At 47.6% G+C, this 11,125-nt stretch overlaps 1 protein-coding gene across 1 annotated transcript; it reads left to right on the top strand.

The window, feature by feature from the left end:
* The first annotated feature begins 361 nt into the window (after positions 1 to 361).
* On the top strand, positions 362 to 1,742 carry LOC117713944 (interferon-induced transmembrane protein 3). The gene is made up of 2 exons (XM_034510499.2): positions 362 to 932; positions 1,442 to 1,742. Exons 1-2 carry the CDS (start codon positions 684 to 686, stop codon positions 1,598 to 1,600), a joined length of 408 nt encoding a protein of 135 aa, XP_034366390.1. The 5' UTR covers positions 362 to 683; the 3' UTR covers positions 1,601 to 1,742.
* The last annotated feature ends 9,383 nt before the right edge of the window (positions 1,743 to 11,125 follow it).

Genomic DNA, 11,125 nt, shown 5'->3' with positions numbered 1-11,125 from the left:
ACTCTTCTACTTCCCCCTCCCCTTCCTTTCTCTGTCTCTACTACCTTCTCAACTCCCCTCCCCATGCCCTGAATAAACTCTATCCTCTACTATACCATCCGTCGTATGGCTGGTCCCTCAAGGGAAAGGGATGCCTCAGCATGGACACTCAGAGGCACCCCTTCCTCTACTTGTGACTGCACATCCATCAAAGATATTCCTTCTCTCTCCTTATCTTTTATAAAACACAACAAGAAGGATGGTTCACCCCACTGTTTATCTGAACCGAAGCCAGTAGAACTAGCCTTCACAGTGGGCTTTCTGGGCACTCTATTGCTGAGAGAATAGAGGGTGGGGCCTGGCTGGGACCTTGATAAGGGGACACTGAGGGTCTGCAGCTGTTAGCCTGAGCTTGGTAGACTCCAGGACCCCTCCTCATAAACACTGAGTTTGGGCCTTGGGACAAGTCCTGACTGGAGTTCCTGGCTGGGAAGTTCCCCTGATTCACAATCCTTCCTGACATCCTGCCCCGGTGTAATTTGATCTGCAGGCTTTTTAGATTCCCCGCCTCTCAGAACCCAGACCAGTTTCATTAAGCCAAAATTCAGGAAAAGGAAACTTCTGAGAAACCGAAACTGCTGGAGAAAGGGCAGATCCACCGCCTCTCCATCATTTGCCCTTCACTGCTGCTTCTGCTCGGCACCATGAACCACACGTCTCAAGCCTTCATTAGCACTGCCACTGGGGGACAACCCCCAAACTACGAAAGGATCAAGGAAGAATATGAGGTGTCTGAGATGGGGGCACCCCACGGATCGGCTTCTGTTAGAACTACTGTGATCAACATGCCCAGAGAGGTCTCTGTCCCTGACCATGTGGTCTGGTCCCTGTTCAACACACTCTTCATGAACTTCTGCTGCCTGGGCTTCATTGCCTATGCCTACTCTGTGAAGGTGAGTGTGCTAGAGTGGGGAGTGATGGTGTAAGAAGGTGTGTGTGAGCCTGAAGTTCTCCATCTAAATTCTCCGTCTACTCGGGTGGCACCGAGGAGGTAGGGGGTCCTTTGTTTAAAATAAGTTTGTGTGCACTCTTTCTTCTGTGGGGTGTGTATGTGTGTGTCTGTGTTGGCTTAAAGACTGTCTGGACAGACACAAGGTGAGGCTGCCTGGGGATTCTGGAGTCAGACTCTTTCAATGCAGTCTAGAGGAATACCTATAGTGCCCCTCCACCTTACAGACTGGGATGCTAGCCTGTGTGGAAAGTGTTCAGAAGATTCGTGAGGAACAATAGTCCACAGTGGGGTGAACCACAAGTGCTAGGGTCTCCTGGATGATCAGAATATGTAAAATGTTCCTGACTCAGGTCGGGGAGATGCGGTCCACAGGGAGTATGTCAGGAAAAACTGTCAAAGCATCTGCCTATCAGCTCCAGGGCCACTGATCATCTATCTGCTCTGCTCCAGTCTAGGGACCGGAAGATGGTGGGCGATGTGACTGGGGCCCAGGCCTACGCCTCCACTGCCAAGTGCCTGAACATCAGCACCCTGGTCCTCAGCATCCTCATGGTTGTTATCACTGTCGTTGCCGTCGTCATCGTCGTTCTTAACTCTAGTCGTTATTAGACTTACTAGAGAATTCTGGCTTCTGGTCCTGATGTGCTCCACAATCCTCAGCTGCATCCCTCCTTGCCCCGCCCCCACACGCAGGTGTAACGCCCATTTATCTATCCACGTGGATTCAATAAAGTACACTTGATAGCCTCCATCCTTTGCTTTTATTCATTCCTCCCCTCAATCTTCCTCACTCTGGGGTGGGCGTGTAAGTTATCCTCAATTTGCAGTAGTTTCTGACCTACTGTGGACATTTACTGGCCAAAGTCCTGGATGGTATTTGGCTGCTCCAGGCAGGAAGAACTCCAGCTTCATCTGACCTTGGCCCCATATTCCCAGGGCATCCATTCCAGTTCAGAAGTGGAGGACCAAGCCCGGGTCCTTGTTCTTCAGGAAGAATACTCTGGCCCAGACAAGATGGTGTCATAAGTTCCATGCGTGCTTTCCTTGGAACCCTGGGCTGATCTTGTCCAGGATTTTCAGCGTGCTGTGGTGGGGGCCTGGTGTCCCCTGCTGGTCTCACAGCAGCGTTGCAGTTCATTCTATGTCGCCCTGGAGCCTGGACTGACCTTAAAAAGGCTCAGAGTCGCTGCCCTGGCGCCCCCTGCTGGGATTCTGCAGATACGCTGGCCAGGTGACAGTGTGGGGCTTCTGGCCACCCCAACCCCCCCACCTACCCCGCTCCCCCCCCCCCCCATCCTATCTGGTAAGGGAGACCGCCAATCACGCAGTCTTCTGCCAGGATATGGAGGACTCACTTCTCCGGTCGAGGTGGTCCCAGTACCCACGTTTCCACTTCACTTAGGTGCATTGAATTTATGAGTCTCCTGGGGATGGATGGGCGGTATCTGTCTCTGTTAGTGCTGGGGCCAATCATGCATCTCACAGGTGCCTTTCCAAGGTTACTTATTTCTGGTTCTCAGAGGCAGGCACCTCAAGAGTTGCCTGGGTCTTCTCCTTGTGTCTATGGGACTCTGTTTGTCCTCCTAAACCATTGTGGTGGGTTTTAATGTCACCACAATACCTAGGGCAGCCCGGTGGATCTGAAGTGCCTTGACTGCTAGTGGGGAGGCCCTGTAGTGGTTGCTGCCAGGAATTGGGAGTGGGTGTGGTGGGTAGAAAGGGGTGGGGGCCACTTTCGCAAGTTAAAGGGTTTGAGTTTCTCGTCCAGGCTGGCTGAGCCCCAACTTGTTCTCCAGCCCAGATTCTGACAGAACTGATTTGCCCAGCACGGAATTTAACCACCAGAGGGGAACAAAAGGCAGCTTCAAGGGATATACAGAGTGCCCTCTTCACCCTCACAGGATGTCAGGCTCCCTGGGAGGGTGTGTGGAAAGAAGGTTTGAGAAATGGGGTTTACAGACTAGCTCTGAGGTATGGAAGATGAACGAGGCCCCTCTGCTGGCGGAGAACTTCCCTCTCTGCCAAGCAGCTATGGTTCCCCAGAACACACTTTTATAAAGGGATCCTGTCTTATTGGGGATTGGCTGAGTACTAAAGAGGTAAAAATGAGGCAGGGTAGAGATGAAAAGTTAGGAGGACACGGGAAAGGAAGAAGCCCCATCCTGGGGTCTAGTTTGTCTTCTTCACTAACTGAGAGTCAAGAAACTTGACAAAATCAAAATTGCCTCCATGATTGTCTTAATACTTTCTGTTTTTGGTTTTTGGTTTTGGTTTTTGGTTTGTTTGTTTGTTTGTTTTTCTGTGTAGCCCTGGCTGTCCTGGAACATACTCTGTAGACCAGGCTGGCCGTGAACTCTGAGTTCTGCCTGCCTCTGCTTCCCAAGAGCTGAAATTAAAGACATGGGCCACCACGGCCTGGCTCCTATCATAATACTTAACAAACTACTAACTGTTTTATGATATCTTGTCCTTATGATATCTTGTCCTGACATTTTTCCTGGTTGTCAAGGGTCAAATCTTACCTCCTTTACAGAAGAGCTTAAGGGGGAAGGAACCTGTCAGGGCACCAAGAGCAGTGCTGGGCTTCCTCAGTGCTGCAGCTCTGACGGAAGATAATCCTGAGGATCAAATTAGTACTGGGCAAGGATAACAGGCATTGCTGAGGGCCAGGCAGATTTTCTGTCTAAAAAACTTGGTTAAGAATTGATCTACCCTCATGGGCAGTGGTGGCGCACGCCTTTAATCCCACCACTTGAGAGGCAGAAGCAGGTGGATTTCTGAGTTTGAGGCCAGCCTGGTCTACAGCGTGAGTTCCAGGACAGCTAGGATTACACAGAGAAACTCTCTCGGGGGGTGGGGGGAAGAATTGATCTACCCCACAACTGGGCTTAGGGAAGAGGTACTGGAGCTCTTTGTGGGCTTGGAAGTCTTTTCAACTGAGGTAAAACAGCTATGGCACCTCACAGTCCTTGTTCAGAGCCATAGCCAGGTCCCACACAGCCTCCTTAATGCCTAGAGCACCGCTGTCTTAGTTAAGGCTTCTACTGCTGTGGTAAAACACTATGACCAAAGCAACTTTTATTTGGAGGAGCACTGTTAACTACCCTGCTCGCCATGCCTTACTCAGCCTACCTTCTTATCCCACCCAGGAGCACCTTTTCAGGGGCAGTACCATTCCCAGGGAGTTGGGCCCTTTGGCATCAGTCATTGCCTTAGGGTTACTATTTGCTGAGATGAAACAGGGTGGGTTTGTTTGGCTTACATTCCCACACCACTGTTTGTCTTAGGGTTTTATTGCTGTTAAAGGACACCATTACCACTGCAGCTCTTACCAAGAAAAACTTTTAAAGATTTATTTATTTTACATAGCTGAGTATACTGTAGTTGTTTTCAGACACAGACCAGAAGAGGGCGTCAGATTCCATTAGAGATGGCTGTGAACCACCATGTGGTTGCTGGGAATTGAACTCAGGACCTCTGGAAGAGCAGTCAGTGTTCTTAACCACTGAGACATCTCACCAGCCCTCCCCCCCAAAACTTCTTTTGTTTGTTTGTTTGTTTGTTTGTTTTTTGAGACAGGGTTTCTCTGTGTAGCCCTGGCTGTCCTGGAACTCACTCTGTAGACCAGGCTGGCCTCGAACTCAGAAATCCGCCTGCCTCTGCCTCCCAAGTGGTGGGATTAAAGGCGTATGCCACCACTGCCCAACAAGAAAAACTTTTAAACTGAGTTGTGCTTATAGTTTCAGAGGCTTGGTCCATCATTGTCATGGCAGAAAGCATGGCAGCATGCAGGCAGACGTGGTGCTGGAGAGTTCTACATCCAGATAGGCAGGCAGCAGGAAGGGAACTGAGTTGAGCCTCTGAGACCTCAAAGCCATCTTTTAGTGACCCACCTCTTCCAGCAAAGCCACACCTGTTCCAACGAGGCCACACTTCCTAATAGTGCCACTCCCTAGGGCCAAGCATTCTAAGGCAAGCCTGTAGAGGCCATTGCTGCTCAAACCTCAATACTGCTCTTCATTATTTGATGGGAACTCAAACAGGGTAGGAACTTGGAGGCAGGAGCTGATGGAGAAGCCATGGAAGGATGCTGCTTACTGGCTTGCTCCCCATGGATTGCTCAGCTTTTTCTCTTATAGAACCCAGGATCACCATCCCAGTGGTGAACCTTTCCACACCAATCACTAATTTTAGAAATGCTTTACATCTGGTTCTTAGGGAAGCATTTTCTCCATTGAGGTTCCCTCCTCTCAGAACTTGTGTCACGTTGACATAAACTATATTGACATAAACATAAAACTATATTGACTAAGACTAGTCATCAATTAAGAAAAGGAACCACAGGCTTGCCCACAAGGCCAGTCTGGTAGATATATTTTCTCAAATGAATTTCTTTCCCCCTTCCAAAATGACCCCAATTTGCGTCAAAGTGACATGAAACTAGCCTGAAGCTCACGTTCATGGAAGCAGGAGCTGATGGAGAAGCTCCATGAATCCTCCATGCCCTTTTCTGGGCTTACTTGCTGCAGGTCAGTCTGGTTGTCAACCTGTATGTATATCTGTGTACCACATGTGTGCAGTGTCCATGGAGACCAGAAGAGGGTGTTAGAGCACCTATAGCTGGAGTTACACGTGGTTGTTAGCTGCTACATGTGTGCTGGGAATCAAACCCAGGTCCTCTGGAAGAGCAGCCAGTGCTAGTAACTGCTGAGCCATCTCTCCAGCCCCACATTTTCTTGATTAGTGATTGATGTGGGAGGGCCCAGACAGGGCAGGCTGGCTTATTTAAGAAGCAGGCTGAGTGAGCCACAAAAGTGAACCTGTAAGCAGTGTTCCTCTATGCTCCCTGCTTTTGTTCCTGCCTTAGTTTTTTTCCTGATGATGTATTGTAACCTATAAGCCAAATAAACAATTTCCTCCCCGTGGTGGTTTGAGTGAGAATGGCCCCTTTAGGTTCATATATTTGAATAATTGGTCCCTGGTTGGTAGAATGGTTTGGGAAGGACTGGGTGGTATGGCCTTGGTGGAAGAAGTTTGTCACTGGAGGGTGGGGTAAGCTTTGATATTTCAAAGTCTCTCTCTCTCTCTCTCTCTCTCTCTCTCTCTCTCTCTCTCTTCTGTCTTTTTCTCTACACCTTGTGTGGTGTAAGCCCCCAACTCCTGCTCCAATGACATTCCTGCTTGACTGCTGCCATGTTCCTGCTATGATAGTTGTGGTCTCTGGCCCTCTGGAACTGTGAGCCCTAAAGTAAGCACTTTCTTTTATAAGTTGTGCTGGAGTCCAGTACCAGCCAAGTTCAGGTCCCAAAGAAGATGTTTGCAGTTTGCAAGGGAGGGGACTGCCATGATCTGAGGGTGAATTAAGATAGCTGTGTTTATTGAATAGACCTTTTATAGTCTATATTTGTATAATAGCCTATCCACAAGCAATATTGAAAGCATACTTAATAATTCCAAGAAATATATGATCTTTCCACGGATTGTTTTTAACCCATTTTAGTGCTAATTTTCAACATCAAGAAGCAAAGAGATCATCAACTTTATCACAGTATTTTTCTTTGAAGCAAAAGCAACACGTTTAGCAAGCATCTATGTCCCCATTGTTTTCTAAGGTTTAGTAACCCCACCAGGTGCCCCTTTTACATTTCCTCTTGCATGCTCTCAGCCTTTGTGGTCAGCCTTTGTGGTCAGGAGGTGCCAGGCATCGAGTCCTGAGAAACAAACCCACAAGAGCAATTTTCAAACCTCAAGGGGCATGATGCAGTCTTTGCACCAGGTAGCATGATCAGCATCGAGCTGTTTCCCAGTTGTGTTCCTTTGTGCCTCAGTCTTACAATATGTGCTTGTTCTCCTCCTGAGCTCCCTAAAGGGAAGGTCCTGATATCTTACTCTTTTCCATTGTGCCATACCATCCTGGTTCCTTCAATGCCTGCTCCTGTACATGGCAGAGGGGGATCAAGCATTCTAACTTCTTCCCAGGATCTGCTTCTCATGGAGCATGCCAGACCTTGCCATTCATCCTGTAAGTCATGTATGTACCCAGGGAATCAATTGTGGGTACTGCTCTATACTTATTAACTGAACTCTTGAGCTCAACTGCCAAGGGCTCAGGCTCTGGGTCTGACTGGGCCCATTGTTTCTCTCTCCCATTATGTTCTTTTATACTTTGGACCAGGTGTACCCAAGAGTTTCTGGCACCATCTTTCAGTTAATAAATCTTTAACTTTTCTATTCTCGGTGCAAACAGAGGGGCACAGTAGGGATTCCTGTGTAGGAGTCGGCAGAGTTATCACTCTGTGTAGTTTCACTGTGGTGGAGACTTTTTCCAAAGAATTACTTTCTTTAGAGAGACATTATACACATTCACATTTTCTACCAAAGCTCATACAAAATTTCCCAAAGGAGAAAAGCATAAGGAAACTCCCATAATGCATAGTGAGAATCATCAAAGATGAAAGTCAAGGCTGGTGTAGAGTTGTGATCTGTGATGTCGATGTGCTGGAACTTTGTCAAGCAGCCACGGTCGCCATGTGGTCCACACTAAAGTTGCCTTGGCCGTAGTGTCTTATCCCAGCAATAAAAAGGCAAGAGAATCCCCAAGTTGCAAGTGGTCCCAATTCTTATCTCAGCAACAGAAAAACAAACTAGGACACCCCCCCTACCCCGCCTCCCTCAAAGCCTGTAGGAACACAGGGAACTCTGTATCTTTCCTGGCAGAAGCAATGAGGGAAGTGAGAGACTGTCAAAAACACAGAAAGTTCCCTCGTGGTGAAGGACACACAAATCATTTGCCACTTTAACCTCTTTAGTAACTTCACATGGAGCCAGTATTTCAAATTTCACTGCATGGCAGGATGGATGAGGGAGAGGTTGAGAGAATATGACTTCCAGGCCTCCTGCCCTCCTCCTGATCTTAACAACCATAGTCCTGAAAGCTAGCGTGGGATCTTCAGTGCCTCCTGGCATCTGGCTGAGCAATGACCCCACCTCCAACCCAGGGGTGACATTGTGGAGTTCCGTTCTGCAATCCTGAGTGTGGGAAGTAGGGACCAAAGAAAAACCCAGATTGTTTTGATCCTGTTTTCTTGGCATCTCTTAGAATTAGTCCTGTCTAAGCCTTGAAGGATCCTCATGTACCTTGACCAAGGCAACTTATAGAAGAAAGGATTTATTCGGCTTATGGTTCCAGAGCATTAAGAGCCTTCCAGAGCCTGTTGTGATGAGCGTGTGGTAGCAAGCTGCAGATGTGTTGGTTGAAGCACAAGCTGACAGCTCACATCTTAATCCACAACAGGAAACAGAGACAACTGGGAATGTGTGTGGCTTTCAAGAACTTAAAGTTTGTTCCCAATGACATATTTCCTCTAAGAAGGCCAAACCTCCTATCAGCCACCAACTGGGGATCTGTTATTCAAATGTATGAGAATATGGGGGACATCTCATTCATACTAAGGAGTTTAATTCTCTATGAACTAGGATGCTTTGACTTAATTGTTAGTCAAGAGAGAAAGAGACAGAGACAGAGAGGGGGCAGGGAGTGTACTGCTTCTTTAAAACTTACTACTTAGTAAGTTGGCAGCCTGCCTCTTCAGTTGACACCACACAAAATGACCCGTGAGATGGGGCTGAATAACCCTTTAACATTATAAAATGCTTCTGTCTCCTCTCAGCCACGGAATGTTGGGGTGGTTTGAATATGCTTGGCCCAGGGAGTGGCACTATTAGGAGGTATGGCCTTGCTGGAGTAGGTGTGGCCCTGTTGGACGAAGTGTGTCATTGTGGGCATGGGTTTTAAGACCCTTGTGCTAGCTGCATGGAAGCCAGTCTCTCCTGTCTACCTTTGGATGAAGATGTAAAACTCTCAGTTCCTCCAGCCCCACATTTGCCTGGATACTACCACGCTCCCAACTTGATGATAATGGACTGAACCTCTGAACCTGTAAGCCAGCTCCAGTTAAATATTGTCCTTATAAGACTTGCGTTGGTCATGGTGTCTGTTCACAGCAGTAAAACCCTAACTAAGTTGAATGTGATGCTTCCCCTGGAATTTGGATTGAGTTTATTGACTGTTGAGAATCCTTCACAGTAGGAGAGGGTGGGGAGGGTCACTGGAACCTCACTGGAGAGTCCAGCCACTAGTCTCGCACCTCTACACCAGCTGTGATTCTGCCATAGTTGTGCATGGCCTTGGAGTCTCAGGAGGTGGAAGAATATATGGCGAGTGGAAGAAGTTAATTGAACTGGCACTCCACCAGTGCAGCTATGGAAGTTGCACAGTGAGACTGTGTGTGTGTGTGTGTGTGTGTGTGTGTGTGTGTGTTTGTGTGTGAGGTGTGGCTGCTTTGGAATAATGTATGCTTTTAAAGTAATTCCTTACCTATGCTAAATAGTCAACAATAATCTCATTGGTTCACCAAATTAGGTTTGGGTGGAATTGTACTTTGATTGGTCATTGAAGCTCAATAAAGAAGGGATAGGTGTTTGTTCATGTCTCCCAGGGAAAAAGTTCTTGTTACAAGTGGCCTCAGTAACAGTTGTCACTCAGATCAGTAGACACATCATACTCTATAGGTGGCAGCACCACTGCAGCACTTGAAACTAAAGGGGAAGCCACTCTTTCATCACATCCTCTTACCTTAGATGTTACCAATGAACACTCCAGGGTAAGCACAGACAGCCCGTGTGCCCCCTTTACAGCTTTGGGGAAAGGGGCTGAACTTTAGTTCTTTGGTCTCACAGAATCCTAAGATATGGATCAAGGCCAAGTCACAAAACAGGCCCCTTCAGGGGCACATTCTTCCTTGTTGTGAGGCTTATTCTTTTAGGACACAGAAGCCTTCTGAAGAAGGGAATACAGGGAAATGTCATTTCTTTCAGCACTGTCTGATCCCAAGCTGTGTAGAATGCAAACTACCTCCTTTGCCAGCCTTGGTCTGCTTCTGCCCTCCAGTTATTCAGGCACCATTGTTCCTTGGGCTGGACCTAAAGGAATGAAGTTTAACCAGGCAGGGGCTGGGCTGGAAAGAATGAAGCCTAACCGAGCAGGTGGGAAAGAAATAGCCATTTCCAGAAACAGTTTTCAGTGAAACAGCTCTCTTTGTTGTGAGTGAACAAGGGCTATATAAACCTTGGGGAGTAGGTAGAGGTTTTCAGGGTGAGTGTACATTATTGGCTGGAGCTGAGGTGCTGGGTATGTTTGATTTCTGGGTATGTTTGATTTGCATGAAGAGGAATTCCAGGTGCTTGTTGGACATGTTCTTATAGGGAGAGACAAAGTTTAACCTGTAATTTGGCCTCAGGACTATGTGACTATCTCAAGGGTGGAGATATGGTAGGGTTTTTTTTTTTTTTTTTTTTTTTTTTTTTTTTTGAGACAGGGTTTCTCTGTGTAGCCCTGGCTGTCCTGGAACTCACTGTGTAGACCAGGCTGGCCTCGAACTCAGAAATCCGCTTGCCTCTGCCTCTCAAGTGCTGGGATTAAAGGCTTGTGCCACCACTGCCCAGCTTGGTCTAGCCCTTCTTATTTCCAATACCCTAAACTCCTTCCGGTTCACAAGCCTTTGCCCATGCAGCTTCGCATCCTTCTGACCACCCTCTCATATCCTCTCTTATGATTCTCTTCACTCTTTCTTCTCTTGCTAGTCTCTGTCTCTTGCTATCTCCACTGTTCTCTCCTGCTTCGCCAGCCACGTCCAGTCTGCTCTCTTTGCTCTCTGCTCTGGACTCTTCCAGATGCTTCTGGATAGTTTCTCTCTCTTGTTCACAATAAAATCATCCCCCTTAAGAGCGGAGCAGTCACGTCAGCAGTTTCTTTACTGCATCCCCTCACAGGCAAGAAGAAAGAATCTTCTTGACCAAATGTCTCACAAATGCACTGTTTTTATTCTTTCTGCTTCCTCTGCTGTGAGACCCCCTGCTCCCATGAGCCTCTCTGGAGAGCCAGTTGCTATATGCAGGTTTCATGTCTCGGATCTGGCAGCATTCATCAGCTAAAGTGATTCTCTATGGGCGTCCAAAAATGATTCAGAAAGAGAGAACTCAGTTTCAGGAACTGGACAGGCCAGCTATATGTAAAAGGAAAGTCTAATGTGCTAGGATTTTGGAGGAGGAAAAGTCAACCTTTCCTCATGAATT

This window comes from Arvicanthis niloticus, chromosome 1, assembly GCF_011762505.2.
Source record: "Arvicanthis niloticus isolate mArvNil1 chromosome 1, mArvNil1.pat.X, whole genome shotgun sequence".
Classification (NCBI taxonomy): Eukaryota; Metazoa; Chordata; class Mammalia; order Rodentia; family Muridae; genus Arvicanthis; species Arvicanthis niloticus.
Note: the sequence above shows the minus strand (reverse complement) of the source record. Positions and strands in the feature narration are given on the sequence as shown.